The sequence below is a fragment of the Danio rerio genome, chromosome 4, assembly GCF_052040795.2.
Source record: "Danio rerio strain M-AB ecotype USA chromosome 4, GRCz13ab, whole genome shotgun sequence".
In the NCBI taxonomy this organism is placed as follows: Eukaryota; Metazoa; Chordata; class Actinopteri; order Cypriniformes; family Danionidae; genus Danio; species Danio rerio.
Genome location: NC_141024.2, coordinates 52,692,043 through 52,710,280, shown reverse-complemented (window position 1 = coordinate 52,710,280; position 18,238 = coordinate 52,692,043). Strand labels below are relative to the sequence as shown.

General features: G+C 41.8%; 2 protein-coding genes and 1 non-coding gene across 3 annotated transcripts in view; all 3 read left to right on the top strand.

Moving 5' to 3' along the window:
* LOC137491225 (uncharacterized) overlaps positions 1-18,238 on the top strand; it is a 481,743-nt gene that overhangs the window by 360,951 nt on the left and 102,554 nt on the right. The window lies entirely within an intron of this gene.
* trnar-ucu (transfer RNA arginine (anticodon UCU)) lies at positions 16-104 on the top strand. The gene is given in 2 exon segments: positions 16-52; positions 69-104. It is a non-coding gene; the product is annotated as a tRNA-Arg (tRNA).
* On the top strand, positions 3,600-11,007 carry LOC100148466 (gastrula zinc finger protein XlCGF7.1). Its single transcript, NM_001327863.1, has 3 exons — positions 3,600-3,639; positions 3,984-4,133; positions 9,669-11,007. The coding sequence occupies exons 2-3, from the start codon at positions 4,049-4,051 to the stop codon at positions 10,547-10,549; spliced, it is 966 nt and encodes a 321-aa protein (NP_001314792.1). The 5' UTR covers positions 3,600-3,639; positions 3,984-4,048; the 3' UTR covers positions 10,550-11,007.

Genomic DNA, 18,238 nt, shown 5'->3' with positions numbered 1-18,238 from the left:
GAAGCAGAGCACTTAGGCTCTGTGGCGCAATGGATAGTGCATTGGACTTCTAGGTTGTGAGCTGAGCCATTCAAAGGTTGTGGGTTCGAGTCCCACCAGAGTTGCAAGCTTTGCTCTTTTTCTTCACTGACTTAAGGTGTGGTGCGTTTCTAACATTTTAGGCATCTGTCCATCCCGTTTTGCTTCTTTCTTTCATTGCGCAGTGCAGGCTCAGATACTAGGGGTACTCTACAATAAAGCCGATGACTTAATTGAGCTGTTTTAAATAAGGGAGATTAGAAAACGGTGCAGGGCCTAGTGGGCTTGAGGAATGACTCGTCGGCAACCTGTGGTTTTGGGGAAAAGTAACTGCCCCCTATTGTTGAGATCACGCCTTTTGGATTTGTCGTACAAGAGCCTCTTTATGCATGTGGAAAGTACCTGAGTAGAAAGCACAGTAAATTTTGCTTCCCCCCCACTGTCTTAGATGAATCTGCGTTTGGAAGTATCATATCCAGAGGTATTTTCTTTTAGTGTTAAGACTAAGTTGGCCAAAGCACCTGTCTTGGGAACAGCAGGTGCTAGGTTCAAATCCAAACTGCACCTTTCCCTCAGATTATGGGAGAGTGGCTTTCTTTTTTTTTTTCTTTTTTTTTTAACACTTTTATTGTTTCAGAAAGGTGTGATACATTCTTACTGTATTAGTAACCAAATACCAATCAAAGAACTCCCGCCCCATCCCGACGTTCAAAATAAAAATAAAAATTTAAAAAAAGAAAGGAACAGAATAAAAAAATGCATTCTCATGCGAGGAAAGTAATACAAAAACAAATAAATAGAAAATAAAGATTAACTAAAATAAACTTAAAGATAAAAATAAAAAGGGCAATTTTGTTAAAAATTAAAAATATATAAAAAAATAAATACCATTAAAAAATTGACATTTCAACATATACAGTCCAGTGAAATTATATTAAAGTTAGTCATTACAAACACAGTGTATTTTAACAGTCACATTGTTTGGGATTACTAAACAGTCAGTGCACTGTTATTTAAAAAATGAAGGAAGAAGTCCCAAATCTTGTAGAATATGTGCATTTTTTGTGTGATTGAATAAGTCAACCTTTCCATTGCTATACAGGAAGACATTTCCCTAATCCAGAGTGACAAAGATGGAGCATGAGTACTTTTCCAGTGAATGGCAATCAGGCGCTTCGCATGTAATAGACACAGATTTATAAACTTCTGTTCATATGACTTCAGCGATAAGGCAGGTGGGAAAAGACCAAGGATACAGATTTTAGGGCAAACAGGGATTTCTTTACCAATAGTTTTAGAGATTACACCAATTATTTCTTTCCAAAAGAATTGCAAGTGCTCACATTGCCAAACACAATGGAACAGTGTGCCCTTGTAAGTCAAACATTTTCCACAAATGTCCAGAATATTTCTATTAAATTTATTTAACATTTCTGGTGTTATATATGTTCTCATTACCCAATTATATTGGATTAATTTAAAACGGGTATTGATTGATGTTTGCGCTTGAAGACAACTTTCTTCCCATTCATTTTCTGTAATATCTATTTGAAAGTCTTCAATCCAAGCCAGTCTTTTATGATTTGTAGATTCTTTGGAAGCATTAACAAATTTGCTATATAGTGTAGAAATTTTGTATTTGGCACTGGGATCTTTAACTGCAATTTCTTCTAAACTACTTAGGGTCGGACACTGATATGAATGATTTTTAGATCTTATAAAATTACGGATCTGAAGATACTTAAAAAAATGAGACTGAGGAATTTTATATCTTTCCTTTAAGGTTTCAAAGGACATCAATATATTATCTTCATAAAGATCTGATATCTTTTGCAAGCCTTTCTGGAACCACAGCTTAAAAGCCTTGTCTGATTTCCCTGGTACGAATAATGCATTACCCCAAATGGGAGAAAATTTAGAAAGTACCGGGGTTTCTCCCAGCTCAATCTGTGACTCATGCCATGATAAAATAGTGGCTCTCACAAATGGGTTAGATGTATTTTGTTTGAGTTTCTTTAAAGAATCAGAGTATAAATATGTGTCAAGACTCAAATTGCCTGTACATTTTCTTTCAATCTGTATCCATGGAATGCTAGGTGAGCCAGCAAACCAATAACATGCAGAACATGTTAACACGGGTCCACAACCACAGCAAGGCATGTTTTAATTGACAAATATATTAAAACAGACTGCTTTATTTGAAGTTCTGAGTAGCTCAGTTAGACAAGTTGATTGATACGTGTGCTAAACCTTTTCACTACACGGGTTCGAATCCTGTTAAAGACATGTAAATTCTAATTATTTTTTTTTATTTACTTTGGTTATATACTGTTCTGCTACACAGAAATTAAAATCAATAATGCACACAATGACACTGACACCAAGTAATAAGAATCTTTATTTGGTATGGACATGTTTTGTTGCTGTGAAAAAGTGACGAATCTGCCAATCTGCAAACGTGAATAGCTTACATCTGGAAAGGGACACCAGTTAACACGGTCACCAGTTAAACCGTAACACCGGTCAGGTGTCGTGTCGTTGCTCCGTTTCCATGGAACGGGTCGTTGCTCCGTTTCCGTTTCCAACGCTCTCTGCTGCAGTGCTTGAATGGGGCTCGGTATTGGACACTTTAAAGTCACGCAGCGTTTACATAAACAAATGTTTATTTAATGTTTATATAATTATATGTTTACATAAACAATTCATAAACATATTTAATAATGACATTTAATATTAAATCTTGATTTTTAAACTTAATTTTGTTTTGTTTTAATAATAACCTGTTATATTTAAAACCTCTTGTAGTTTTATTTACAAAACTTTGCTTTTATTAATAACTATATTTTTATTTAGTGCCTCATTCGTTTAAAATGTAAAAAGTGTTAAACAAAAGTACTTATATCAGGTACAGAACAGCCAACAACATTAAAAACATCACCGGGTGGGCCATCGGTTAGCCACTGGTGTCCAGACGGCGGTCCACCCACGGTAATCCGCTGGTGGCGTGCCACCCAAAAAACGCCGGTGGGCCGACATAACTTTTAGAATGGGCGGCTTGCCGCTGGTAAGCCGATGGCGGTTCGCCCATATCAAGTCGCTGAATTTGTGCCGACCAAAAAACGCCGACGGTCCGCCAACTCATTGTTTGCTGGGTATGTATTGTAAGGAAACACCAAAATGGAATGTTTGCATATTGTATCGAACCAGAATCCGTAAAACATGTTATACTGTCTTGTAGAAAATATTCAGCTGAACGAGAACAATTACAGAAAGTACTTAAGAACATGACATTAAAGCACATATTGAGTCTGTCTGGAACAAGTTCAACAGTTAAGGCAGTTATAAAGTTTCTGAAAATAACACAGCTAGCAAATAGGATTTAGGTTAGGTCCTTATTTTTTATTTTTTAATAAATATACACTATATAAATATATTTATACATCCCTAATGATCATATCTCAGTCCAGAAGGTGGCAGTAATGCACTAAGTTTGCAAGCTGCCAATAAAATACCACAGAAGAAGAGGTGGCAAAAAGCAAAACAAAAAAGACCTTTATTTTGGCGTGGCGTGTGACGTCATCAGGCAGCGCCGCTACTGCGCTATGATTTAACTGGAGAGAGGTTTGTTCTAAAACTTTTACAGATATAAACCGATTTAAAGTTAAAGTTCTAAAGTTTTAGGGTTTTATACGATGCTAAATTATGTTCCTGCTGTTGAAAATATTATTTTAACCCTTTATACAACGTAGTATTATTTTATTCTCAGCGAGGGCTATTGTTTGAACAATGTAACAAAAGTGTGTAATATGTGTTTTGATGAAACGTTTTGCAGGATTTAATTTTGTTATTTACTGTCATTAAAAAAAACTGTTGGAGCAAGTGTTGAAGAGAAGTTATTTTGTTTCTGTTGATTGTTTTATTTATTTTAAACAGGACATTTTTATTGTTTTGTTCATTTTTAACAGGATTAAGTGTCCAAACACAGAGAAAAACTCCTGCTGAAGTGACTGATCTCCACACTGTTATAAAGATGGCGTTTATTAAAGTGGAGAGTGAAGATGTGAAGATTGAAGAAACATCCACAGTCAAACAGGGAGATCTGCAGGAACAAACAGGTTGGTTTTCATACTGATACATTTTTTAATAATAAGAATACTAAATTAAGTCCTGAGTGTGCTGCCTAGTTCTCCTAAACGCACATTCACTCATTGAAAGACAGAAATAAGTTTCTTCCATCACTTGTTCTTACATCTTTTGTCATTCTTTTATATATTATTAGTCTCCCATTGTCTCTACCTCCTTAAGGCTATTGCTTTTCTTGTTCCCCTACTGTGTGTTAAGCATCCATGATCACTGGCACTTTATCAAATTAATTAAAACAATAAATAAATAAAAGGTTTAACTGAGCTGACGATATTTGACCAACAGTATTCTCATAGAAGACTCAAAATTTTCGGCCTTAAAAAGTCTTAAATTAACTGAAATGTTGTGCTGTAGATCTTAACTCTTTTTAAACAAGTCTTCATTTTCCTTTGTTCATGATTTGCTACTCAATCTGGTCAAAACCCATACAATCACCAACAATCCATCTCAATGAAACTTTAAACTTTTTATTTAAAAGGTCATTTTAACCTTATTTATCATAATGGTTTAATTATTTTCTTTACAATAACGTTTGTTTAAACGTGCTCCATGTATTTACTGCTGAGGACATTGACATGGACAGATTGTTGTGCATATATTTAGTTTATTATATTTTTTTAAAACGTTGAAAATATTTGTTAATTTTTTTATTATCATAAAGAAAGTTTATGTTGGAATACAAGTTAAGCTGGCTTGTTTTTACACAATATTAGTTTTTATTTATTAAAGAAATGTCTAAAATTAAAAAATATATATTATTAATTTATTATTGTATTATTAAATGTATTCACTTGTAATATTTGTTTGATGGGGCAAATAAAAACCTTTTCCATCTGGGCCATTTGAAAAGTTCTTTAGCCTTTAGCCCTTTATGAGTCCAAAATTTCATTCATAATGGTCTTAAAAATGTCTTAAGAAGTCTTACATTTAACTTGGTAAAACTCACAGAGAGCCTGGTTTACAGTATGTCAAAAAATGTGGATGCCCCTAATATTAAACATGCTGAATGAAATGGACACTAAAATAATCAATTATTATAAACATTGTACAGTCTCAAAAATAGGCAATGTTGTTCATGTACCAGCAGGTGGCGCCATTGGAATCTTTTTGCTTGAGAATTTTTTAAAGGGCCATGAAACCCCCTCGTTTCAGCAGGGTGTTTTCACACCTCTACTTTGGAAAAAGTCCGAAAAGTGGGCGTGTCCAGCTCTGTTTAGGGGGGAGTGTCGGAGGAAGAAAAGTGGGATGGTGTGGGAGTGTCTATTTGGGCACGCGCGAGTATCAGAGTCAAAATACACAAACACACACACACACATACATACAGGAGAATTTGATGGTGTTTAACCTACATGGACATCTGTAGTCGAATTATTTGCCAAATGATTAAATGGTGGACTTTAACTGCAGTTTGGCTCTTTCATTCAGGGAATTCATTCATGCCCCTCGCGACACACGAGATATTTGATTCGAGGAGCTGCTCTAAGCGTGTATTTTTCATGCAATGTTTTATACCGCACGGCGAATGAGAGAAAAAACCCCTCTGCATTTCCCAGAAACTTAGATGCACACGACAGGTAGCGTCGGAAAGCCGCGCGTGTTATTCCGGTCACTAAATGCGGTAAAAACCCTACACGAGGTTAAAGTTTGGTTGTGGTGCTAACGTGTTTACACTCTGTGCAATAGTTTGTTAGATACGAACAAACTGAATAAACAAAGAGCACTGGTCGCTCACTTACCAAATCTGTAGAGACAGGACAATCACCAGCAACTAGAGCCGCGTCTTTATGAAGAGAATACTACAAACAAATCCAGATCTCAGCATTTGCAGATGAGAACAGCTCTCAGGTAAACAATAATCCTCCTTGGACACGTAAGTTATTGTTGTCGCGCGTCGCGTACACTGTTAATCCACACGTGAGTCTGAGCTCTCACAGAGAGAAAATGAAAACGAAACTTAACTGCAGCAAACTATAAAAGCAACACAACGTGGCGTCTCTGTCCTGAAAACACGGTGATAGTAATGAATATTAATGAAGTTGCACAATAGAGCGCGCTGATTGGTTTGACCCAAGCCTTACTCATGCATTAATGCATCACACTGTAAGACGTAATAAGACACACTCTGGCACAGACGCCCAGTCTGCACGCTGGAATACACGCTATTATGTCATGACCGTGACGCAGCTTCAAAAATTCGTTACAAACTAGAAGTACGAATTTGCTTGAAATAACGCAAAAACAACTAATTTACACTTTTTAGTGAAATATAGGTGTCCTAATAGTGTTTTTAGCAGTGTGGGACACATATACGACTGTCAACAGCTCAAAAAATGTGTTTTGGTGTTTCGTGACCCTTTAAGGAATACATTTTTAGATCCTAAAAACAGTGTTATGCTGCTTAGGCATGGAACGATAACTGCTTTCAAAGTTTACCGCAGTTTGGAAAAGTCAAGGTTTTAAAACCGCCAACATTTTCTGCTGTACCGTTCCTACAGTACATGTAAGGTTTTTTTTATGTTTTGTTTTAAGTTTTTTAGGACAACAGTAACTCCAGCAGAAAAGATCTCCAAAGATGCCATTTTAAATCATAAAGAAATCTGTGATTCATATGAATGATTTAACCTGACATGTTTACTGCTCCAAAATATTTTATATGTTTCTCAGAAGAAAATTCATTTTAGGTTATCATACCGTCAGAATCTTATACTGGCCCATGCCTAATGCTGCTTGATGTTGCAAAGTCATATTTTCTCATTTTATTATTTTTCTTTGTATAGACATGAACACACTTATTTGTAGAGCAAGTAGCCGTTTATTATTCTTGGTCATTTCTCCAAAAGACAACTGAAGTTCTAAAATAATAGCATATGAGATCAGGTCACTACTATAACATGATTGACAATTTTTGTATGTCGCTGTTTGTCATTGTACTCTGTTTATCCTGAGAGCTGATGCTGATTTTTTTAGGGCTTTTCACACTTTAAATTGTTAACCCTGGGTCATTCTAACCCTGGATAAATTCTGGGTTATTTGTAGTCACCTTCCACACTGCTCATGCTATACCTGGGGTTAAAAAATAATCCTGGGTGTTCATTAACAGACAGTTCACATTTGTAAACCCTGGGTTATCATTATTATTTGTATATTTACGTTGTCACAAATTGTTAACACGTGGTCATTCTATTCCTGGATTAACAGAATCCTGGGTTATCTGTAATCACGTTCCACAATGATCATCAGGCTTATTTTGGAAAGTCAGTTTATTATTGGCGGATTCAGTTTCATTAATCAAATTTACGATAGTTCAAACTCAGTTACTCTGGCAACTTATGCTGGGAATCTAGCCTAGTTTAGGGCAGGTTAACTCTCAGGAGTGAGTGTCTTTTGTTACTTGTTCTCATTTATTTTGTAATTACTAGTCCTCACAGTATTCTCATAGGTGATATCTGCAATTACAGTGATAAGAGTTGACTTGGTACTTTCTATTTGCATATGTCACGTTGATCACAATTCCAACTTCTTTATGGGCTTAAACTTGTTTCTAGAAGTTGTTACTAGTTCTCACAGATAATATCTGCGCTAGAATTACATCATTATTATCATAACTAATTACCAGGGCTATTGTGTTTAAACAGAGTTTTTGCGAGTCAAAAAATGTCTTAAATTACAAAATTTAAATTTCTGGCCTTAAAATGTCTTAAATTTACTGAAATATTGTGTTGTAGGTCTTAAATGTTTTTATTTTTTATTTTTAATCAAGTCTTTATTTTCCTTTTTTCATGTTTTGCTACCCAATCTGGCCAAAGTGCATACAATCACCAACAACCTATCTCAATAAACAATTTTTTTATTCAAAAGGTCGTTTTAACTCTATTTATTATAACGGTTTAATTATTTTCCTTACAATAAAATTTGTTTAAACGAGCTCCATGTATTTACTGCTGAGGACATCAACCTGGACAGATTGTTGTACATAGATTTAGTTTATTATAGTTTTTAGAACTTTTAAAACATTTGTTCATTTGTTTATAATTATTATAAAGAAAGTTAATGTTGGAAAAAGTGTATGGATACAAGTAAAGCTTGCTTGTTTTTACAGAATATATAAAATCTTTTGTTACAAAATATCTCAAATATAATTTTTATAATTTATTTAATATTATATTAATACATGTTTTAAATGATAATATTTTTTGAAATGGCAAATAAAAATATTTCCCATCTGGGTCATTTGAAAGATTGTTTAGCCTTTTATGAATCTAAAATTTCATTCATAATGGTCTTAAAAATGTCTTTAAAGGTCTTAAATTTAATTTAGTAAAACCTGCAGAAACCCTGGTTTAAAGCATGTCCAAAAAGTGAATGCCCCCAATTTTAAATATGCTGAATGAAATGGACAAAAAAAATTAATTATAATAAAACATTGTACAGTATTTTAAACCATATGATGTTTCTGTAGGACAACATGAGGCAAAACAAACAAATTATAGTGGAACAATATTGTTTAGCATTGCACTGACTACAACTGGCCAACAAACAAGTCTAATAATCCTGGTTTATCTGTAAAATCCACACTGCTCATGCTTTACCTGTGGTTAAAATATAATCCTGGGTGTTTATTAACAGATGTTTCACATTGGCAAAACCCGGGTTAACAAAATCATTTGTATATTTACGTTGCCACTGTCCCTGATTGGACAAACAGCAGTTGACCTTTTTAGATGGCATTTCTGCATCTTGTCGGGGATTTCAAATGTCAACATGTAGGTCTTCAGATAAGCCTCAGGACATGCACAAAGGCAAGAAAACAATGTACAGTATAATAGAATTTACTATAGAATGGTTAAAAACGTAATATTTATATAAAATACAATTACAACTTGTTACTTTCACCTTGGTTAAATTCCAGTACATCATTTTTTAATTGTAGCTTTAGAACCTTATAACATCACTAAAAGCAGCATCAAAGTAGTCTCCTTTTAGTCACTCCACCTCTTCACAGAGATTGTCAGCCTGATTTGGTGTATTAATCAACTACCAAGAGTTCTGGAACTGAACAATAATGATGTTCCTGATGCTGGACATCCACTGGCACAGGATCCTCATCAATTTAAAAGTAAATCTCCCTTTTTTGCCATGCTCTGATGCGTTTAGGTTTCGCCGCTATTAGATTTCGCTGTAGAACACGCTATGCTGAAGTAAAGAGTCTGACTGATTTTCTACCGGAAACATGGCAGCAGAGTTTGTGCACAGTCTATTTACTATAACTTCTAGGTTAAGCAGCTTGGACAAAATTTACATTGTAAAAGCACTAGATAAATAAAGATGAATTGAATTGGATCTGATTAAATGTGGACAAAACGCAATATGATCTGATTTATTTTGCATTTAATGTGCATCAATATTACAGTGTGTATAGCCAATTTTTCCAGTGTCTTTTCACTTTTCAGCTTTTGATGAAAGTTATTAAGACTCAATGAAAACTAATGTTATGTTATTCATTTTAGACCTAATTGAAGAGAATGAGGGGAGTAAAGAGGAGGAACATCATGTCAAAATTGAAGAAAAAAATAATTTACAGACTGATGGTTTTTTGAAAAGGAGAGACAAGAATCATTTCACCTGCACTCAGTGTGGAACGAGTTTTGGAAGAAAAAGGGATCTTAAGATTCACAGGAGGATCCACACTGGAAAGAAACCATTCACATGCACTCAGTGTGGGAACAGTTTTAACAGCTCATCACACCTTAATCAACACATGAGGATCCACACTGGAGAGAAACCATTCACATGCACTCAGTGTGAGAAGAGTTTCAGCCAATCATCAAACCTTAATCTACACATGAGGATCTACACTAGAGAGAAACCATTCACTTGCACTCAGTGTGGGAAGAATTTCAACCAATCATCAAATCTTAATCGACACATGAGGATCCACACTGGAGAGAAACCATTCACATGCACTCAATGTGGGACGAGTTTCATCCGCTCATCATCCCTTAATCTACACATTATGAGCCACAATGGAGAGAAACCATTCACATGCACTCAGTGTGGGAGGAGTTTTAATCGTTCATCACACCTTAATCGACACATGATGATCCACACTGGAGAGAAACCATTCACATGCACTCAGTGTGGAATGAGCTTCAGCCAATCATCAAACCTTAATCTACACATGAGGATCCACACTGGAGAGAAACCATTCGCATGCCCTCAGTGTGGAATGAGTTTCAGCCAATCATCAAACCTTAATCTACACATGAGGGTCCACACTGGAGAAAAACCATTCACATGCCCTCAGTGTGGGAAGAGTTTTAACAGCTCATCACACCTTAATCGACACATGAGAATCCACACTGGAGAGAAACCATTCACTTGCAAATAAGCCGCAGTCACACTGGACTTTTCTCCCCATAAACTTCTATTCATAGCACGCGAATGCGTCAGACTGGAAACGCAAGTTTGTGCGTCACGTTTCGCAGTTCACTGCCTTGTAAAGTTCAAGCTTGGTAAACTCTGACCTGTGAAATTGCATCACTTGACTTTATAAGACCAATCGAACATCAAAACATGACCTCTCTGGACAGTTAGTAAAATATAGACGAATCGCTCACTTAATGTCTAATCATCTTGTTTAATCCCGCCCCTTTTCGCAGCGACATTCAACAATATTTTGCATGCTCAAACTCTAGTGAGACTGGAGCTTCGGTGTGGAATGGGTTTCAGCAGCTCCTCAGACCTTTATTAAACACATGAAGACCCACACTTGAGAGAAACCATTTACATGGACTCTGTGTGAAGTTTTAATTGATCAGCAAACCTTAATGAACACATGAAGATCCACACTGGTGTTAAAGAGTATTTGTGCTTTGAGTGTGAGAAGACTTTTATTACAGCTCCAAAGTTGAAAATGCACCAGACGATTCACACTGGAGAGACCATACAAGTGTTCACACTGTGACAAGAGGTTTAATCAGATAACACATATGTTAACAGAAATCTCAGCTCCTTCACCACAACAGACAATCACAGCAACTGCATTACTGCTGCCGCTGCATTAATCCAACTTTAAATCTCACATTCCATTCCTCATTAAAAAAAAAAAAAAACCTCAGATACTTGAACTCAGTTTGGGGTAAGGACTCTCCGTCAAACTGGAGATGGCCACCTTTTTCCAGTCAAGCACCATGGTTTCTGACTTAGAGGTGCTGTTCTTTCCCTGCCATGTCACACTCAGCAGCAAACCGTCCCACTGCAGGCTGCAGGTCCATGTCCTATGAAGCCAAAAGGACAATGTTATCCGTAAATGGCAGAGACAGTCCTAGCCTGCACCTAAAATTCTATCTTTAAAAAAATTATTGAGATCAGCCTCAACAATAACACAATTACAAAACAAAATGAATAAATAGATGAATAGATATTGTAATGGTGGAATGGAGAGTAGGATGGCTTGACCCATAAACCAAGATGGAGCTCTCTCAGGAGGGATGAACCAGTGCACGAGTCTCAGACTAAAGGCGTAATAATGAAATAAATGCTAAGCAAGCCCCAACCCTGGCTGTTGCGATGTACTCCTATGCAACCTAGAGTGCTTATTGTTCCAGAGAAATTAACAGACTAAATTATCAAACTGTTTTAAAAATTGTAAAGAAATGTTTACATGGATATAGTGAAGTAGAAAAGTAACTTAAGGAAAGCAATTTACGTTGAGTTTGCTAGTTTGTTTTTTGAGTACCTCAGAGCAGTGGTTCCCCTTCGTTTGGGGAACTTCAGTGCAATTAAGTGGATTTGATCTTTGTGAAAATCCACAAAAGGGGGGGGGGGGGATTTGGTTCAGAAGCCCCTTGTCTGAAAGAGTATTGAACAGACCAATGAATGCAATGAATTAGCAGCGTAAGCTTGCGCAGGTGTGCTTATATGCTGGGATAATAAGCAATGAAGCACACCTGGAGCGAGCAAACGCCATCCTTTTTGCTTCAGAGACTTTCTCATCGAGTCGATAAGGGTTCCTCCTGCTGTGATCCAGCGATTCCGAGCGAACGAGAGCATTCTCCCTGTCCAGAGTGTGTACATGCAGCGGCAGACGGTCGAGCTGGGTTTTCTCCCATGCCTGGCGTTCTTTGGGTCCGGTCCTCCAGAGCGGTGCGTATAAAGTTGCAAACTTCACAGAAAGACCAAAACAGTCCTTTTCAGGACGGCACTCCGACTGTGCATTTCTGGATGCGGTGGTTTCCTGTCCTCGGATGATGGGCACGGGCACTGCGTTGCATGCCTGGGGGGTCCAGCATGTTAATGCGCTGCTCGCGGGCAGTTCATGTCATCATTGCGATGCCATGACTGTTGCGCAGTAAAGATCATGGCTAGCCTTTGCAAAAGGGCAAACCACCCCAGTTGTCCCCTGCTCTGCAGCGGGCACTCAGGCAGATCTGAGGGTTTCAGCGAGAGATAATACGTCGCCCACGGGCCCGTGGACCTCCCGCTCCTCTAAGCGTTCCATCCAAGCTTCGGCGGGGGAAGCGATCCGTCTAACAGATGGTAGACCTCACGCTCAATGACATCGAAGACCAGACGTCCACCGCGGCATCGGAGGGTGGGCTTTCATTGACCGATGATGTTCCAGACCCGCTCGCCCCCTCCGGGCAGGTGAGCGCTGTCAAACGGATCCTGAAACAAACATGTTAGCCGTGCTTTCCCGGGCTGCTTCGGCCGTAAGTTGGAGCTGGTTTATCCCCCAGCTCCGCGGCCGGACCGACTAGAGGGGTGTCCCCTTCTTCCCGGAGGTGCACAGTAGGCTCACCCGGTCTTGAAGGGCACTTTTTTCTGCTCGTGCTGCGTGTCCCTTCACACTCACCACACTTAATGGTGGAACGGCCAGGGGGCATGTGGCGATTCCTCAGGTTGAGTGCGCGGTGGCGGTTAATCCTCACCAGGTGAAGGCGGCTCCTCTTCTTGGCGGGGTCCGCCTCGTCTTCCATCCAAAGCCTGTAAGTTATCTGTCTCCCTCGGAGCTAGAGCTTACAAGGCTGCGGGCCAGGCTGCTTCGGCCTTGCATGCAATAGCCACCTACCAGCGCTACCAAGTGCAGGCGCTGGCCGAGCTGCACGAGGGTGGGTCCATCCCAGGCTTACGAGCTTCGCACCGCTGCCGACTTAGCTCTTCGGACTACTGAGTCCGCTGCGTGTGCGTTGGGGAGGATGATGTCCACATTAGTGATCCAGGAGCGCCACCCCTGGCTGATATGCGCAAAGTCGACAAAGTCCGCTTTCTTGACTTCCCCATATTCCAAGCCATGTTCGGCAACACAGTCTAGGAATTCACCCAGAAATTCGAGGCGGTGAGAGAGCAGTTGATGGGTGATGTCTTATCTGCGGTCCGTAGCCCGCTCCACCCGCCGTGCCATTCATGCATGCTCCTCGCCGAAGGCGCCCACCTACGAGAGCTGCACCGCCCCCGCGGGTGGGGGACGGTCCCCTTTCTCCCACCCCTCGAGCCTCCCCTCCGGAGCTCAGGTGCGGAGTGAGAGCAAATCCCTCACCTCCAGCTTTTCCGTGGGACCCGCGCGCTTCCCGGATCAGCACACCCACTCCGCGCTGCCCCACTGCTGGTACGTCAGCGATTGTAGCGATGAGTCCATTAGCGGGAGCTCTGCCTGCCTGGTTAGGGCGGGCCAGCTCTTCGCGGTGGCTCATACGCACAATCAGACTCGGCTATGCGATTCAGTTCGCGAAACGGCCCCCCAAGTCATGGGTGTGTATTCACCAGGGTCAGCCCCCTGTCCGCCCCTGTCTTGCGAGAGGAGATTGCTGTCCTCCTGGCGAAGGATGCAATCGAGCCGCTCCCTCCAGCCGAGATGGAGGGCGGGTTTTACAGCCCACACTTCATCGTGCCCAAAAAGAGCGGTGGGTCACAGCCAATCCTAGTTCTGCGCGTTTTGAACCGTTGTCTGCACAAGCTGCTGTTCAGAATGCTAACGCAGAAGCGCATCCTCCGGTGCGTTCGTCCTCTGGGTTGGTCTGCAGCATTAGACCTGATGGACGCGTCTTTCCATGTCTCCACTCTTCCTCGCCACCGTCAGTTTCTGCGGTTTGCGTTTGAAGGTGGAGCTTGGCAATACAAAGCCCTCCCCTTCGGGCTCTCTCTGTCTCCGCGGGTCCTCACCAAGCCCGCGGAGGGTGCCTTAGCGCCCCTTCGGCTCGCGAGCATCCGCATACCCAATTTTGATGACTGGCTGATTTTTGCCCTCTCTCGGAGCAATTGATTATGCACAGAGACAAAGTGCTCCGGCACTTCCACCTGTTGGGGTTTCAGGTCAACCGAGAAAAGAGCAAACTCGCCCCCGTGCAGAGGATCTCTTCTCTCGGGCTGGAGCTGGACTCGGTCACCATGGAAGCGCCTCTCCCGGGAGCGCGCTCAGCTGATGCTGTACTGTCTGAGAGAGCTTGACAGCAAACTAGTGGTCTCACTGAAACTATTTCAGAGGCTCCTGGGGCATATGGCATCCGCAGCCGCTTCATGCCGCTCGGATTACTCTATATGAGACCACTTCAGCACTGGCTTCACGATCGAGTCCCCAGACGCGCATAGCACGCGCACCGAGTCTCTGTTACTGCTCTGTGTCGCCGCGCCCTCAGCCCTTGGAGCGACCCCTCTTTCCTACAGGCCTGAGTGTCTCTAGGACAGGCGTCCAGTCTTGTTGTCGTTTCAACAGACGCTTCCAACACGGGCTGGGGGGCTGTGCGTTGCGGGCATGCGGCTGCGGACCTGTGGAAAGGTACCCAGTTGCATTGGCATAGTGCCTGGAGCTGTTGGCAGTGTTCCTCGCTCTTCACCGTTTTTTCCCGGTGCCGGAGCGGCAACACGTGCTGGTCAGGATGGACAGTACGGCAGCGGCGGCGTATATATCAACCGTATGGGGGTTATGCGCTCTCGCCGCATGTCTCAGTTAGCCCGCCGTCTGCTCCTCTGGAGTCATCCGTAGCTGAAATCGCTGCACGCCATTCATATTCAGGCAAGCTCAACCGTGCAGCCGATGCGCTCTCACGGCAGCCTTACGTCCTGGAGAATGGAGAGTCCACCCCGAGTCTGTCCAGCTCATATGGGCGCGATTCGGGGAAGCCCAGATCAATCTGTTGCTTCCCCCGAGATAGCTCATTGCCAGTTGTTCTTTCCCTGACCGAGTGCTCTCGGCACGGATGCACTGGCTTACAGCTGGCCTCGGGGCATGCGCAAATACGCGTTTCCCCCAGTGAGCCTGCTCGCGCAGTTACTGTGCAAGGTCAGGGAGGACGAGGAACAGGTTGCTGATTGCGCGCCTCTGGCTCAACCGGACCTGGATGTCAGAGCTCTCCCTCCTCGTGATTTGCTGCCCTCGGAGGAGGCAGACCCAGCCCTTTCTTTATTGTCCAGTTTGCGTCTTGCGTATTATATGGACCGCACCCAGAGTTTAGATCATCTGAGCAGCTCCGTCTGTTATGGCGGTCGGCAGCAGGGAAGTGTCCAACCGAATAAAGTTTTCCCACTGGTTTGTGGATGCCATTCTCTCGCTTATCAGAGCCGAGGTGAGCCCTGTCACGCGAGAGTGCGTGTGCACTCAACTCCGAGCTTCGCATTCTCTCGAGCGTGCGCACGCGGTGCCTCTCTAACAGACATCTGTAGAGCTGCGGGCTGGGTGACACCCGACACATTTACAAGGTTTTACAATCTGCGAGTGGAGCTGGTTTCCTCAAGGGTATTAGGACACCCTTTGGTGATTGAGAAAACAATTCGGTAGGGTGTTGAAACACGCTTGCTGCGTCAATCTCCCTAACACGGAGGTACGTGCACCTTTTTATCTGTCAGTAAAGTTCCCCGTCAGGTGAGCCCTGCAGATTCCTCCGTGGCCCCCAGCACTGACTCAGCGGAGGAGTCACTTGCTGGCCCACTACGTTGTAGGTCTGCCCGCTGGTCAGCCCGTGTTTTGGGTATAGGTGGCTGCTATGCGTGATCCCCACTAGGCGATCCCATATGCTTATTCCGCCACGGTTAAGTCCCCCAACCCCCCCCCCCCCTCCCCCCCCCCTGGGTGGACCCGTTTCTTCCCTCTCCGCTAACCACTTTTTTGCTATGCGTACTCCCCCTTTTTAGGGCTAGTCCATATGTAAATTCTGCCATCTTTCCCCCCTTGGGTAACGAATGGCCTCAGCAGCGTCCTCCCTATCGGGATTGCACGCTTCCCAACGTACTGTCGTATTTTCCTAGAATTATCTAGATGCTCACGACTTCCCAAAAAATATATCTAAATCCGTAAGACTTCTGTTGAAGTAGGATAAATTAGGGTCAGGGACACATTGGAGGACCACGCCTCCCATGATGTGGGTGCGTCACGCTTGCTTGACTATCCCCTCATCAGGGGCGTTGGTAAGGTGCAGTCATTATGGCGCTTTCCATAGTTCTCCCATTTCGTGGATTTTCTCAAAGATCAAATCCACTTGATAGCACTGAAGTTCCCCAACCGAAGGGGAACGTTCGAGGTTACAGAAGTAACCCTTCGTTCCCCGAGGAGGGGAACGGAAGTGCTATACTCCGTTGCCATAATGACTGTCCCTTAGCTGTTTGAAAGGCTCTTCAGCTTAAAAGGATGGCATTTGCTCGCTCCAGGTGTGCTTATATGCTGGGATAATTGGCAATGAAGCACACCTGTGCAAGCTTACGCTGCCAATTCATTGCATTCATTGGCCCGTTCAATACTCTTTCAGACAAGCGGCTTCTGAACCAAATCACCCCCCCCCCCACCCCAGTGCAAAATGAGTTGACAACCATCCCAAATTTATTTTTGCTATTATTACAAGATCTGAGAAACAACAAAAGCAGAGATTTGGCTTATCTTTAACTGCTTAAGATCAATTTGCACCAGATCAGCAAGAGACAACATTTGTTTGAGTTTCCTTCATCGACTGGCCTCAACGAAACACGGCATTCCTGATTGATTGGTGACTCAGCTTCAGTGACGTCCTTAGGATTCACTCGCTTGTGAGTAGAAGTTGTCCTGGGTTACCGGGGTGACAGACGCTGCTGAGAATCGGTTTGCAAAAGTTGTTTTGTGGTTTCGGCGGTTTCTAAACTTTAAGAGGTTGCATGGAATGTTCTTTGCGACCTGATTAAATGGCGGTGCAGTGTCCGAAAGCAAGGCGAGAGGAGGCAGAGCAGCTGTGAGCATGAGCAAGCTAATGCAAAAAGCAAAGTTTTACTGTGGCAGTAGGTTTTTGATCTGGTTTGGTCCATCCCAATGGCGCTGTCTTCAAATGAGCAGTTGCCATAGAGGGCGGGACCATGCCTTGTACCATTATGCTCAGGGTAAGTCATTAACAGACTGCTTAATAATTTCATGTGGTAAAATATCTTGTAAGTTTGTTACTATCTTACATCAAATGTTACAAGACAAATACTGTTTCTGATACTAGATTTTCATTTACACCAATGTATTGCAAATATCTCTAGCGTTTGTTTAGTACCAGACATCATACATTTCAGACACATAAAGAAGGATTCATCTGCTATAATGGTTTAAAACCATTGATTAACTTGGTTGCTACAAACACATGTAGTATTCAAAGAAAGCCACTGCCCCAGAGGGACAAATTTAGTGATCTCCTTAGGTCTCTGGAATTTTTGTGAAGTAGCACACAATTCTTAAATTCACAAACCCAATTTTTATTAATTCACAAATTGTCTTTTAATTTATGAATTGTTTTTGCAAATGAATAGAGCTGTGCATGGATTAATGTTATAGAGTTTTTTTTATCTATTTTTGAGACTGAGAAACTTACATTTGAGAATATTACATTTACATTTAGTTGGGAATGGGAAGACATTCCTCCAGCATGAAACAGTCAATGAAAAGGTTTTGGAAAGTGATTTATAGCTTGTGCTCACTCACAGATTGCAGGCTTCTGGAGGGGATGTTGACCTTCAGCAGTAGGTGGAGGTAAGAGGTGGCAGAGTCAGTGATTTTAACTTGATTTGAGCCTTGAACAGTAACCAATGCAGAGATAAAGAGAGGAGTTACATGGGCTCTCATTGAAGACCAAATGAGCTG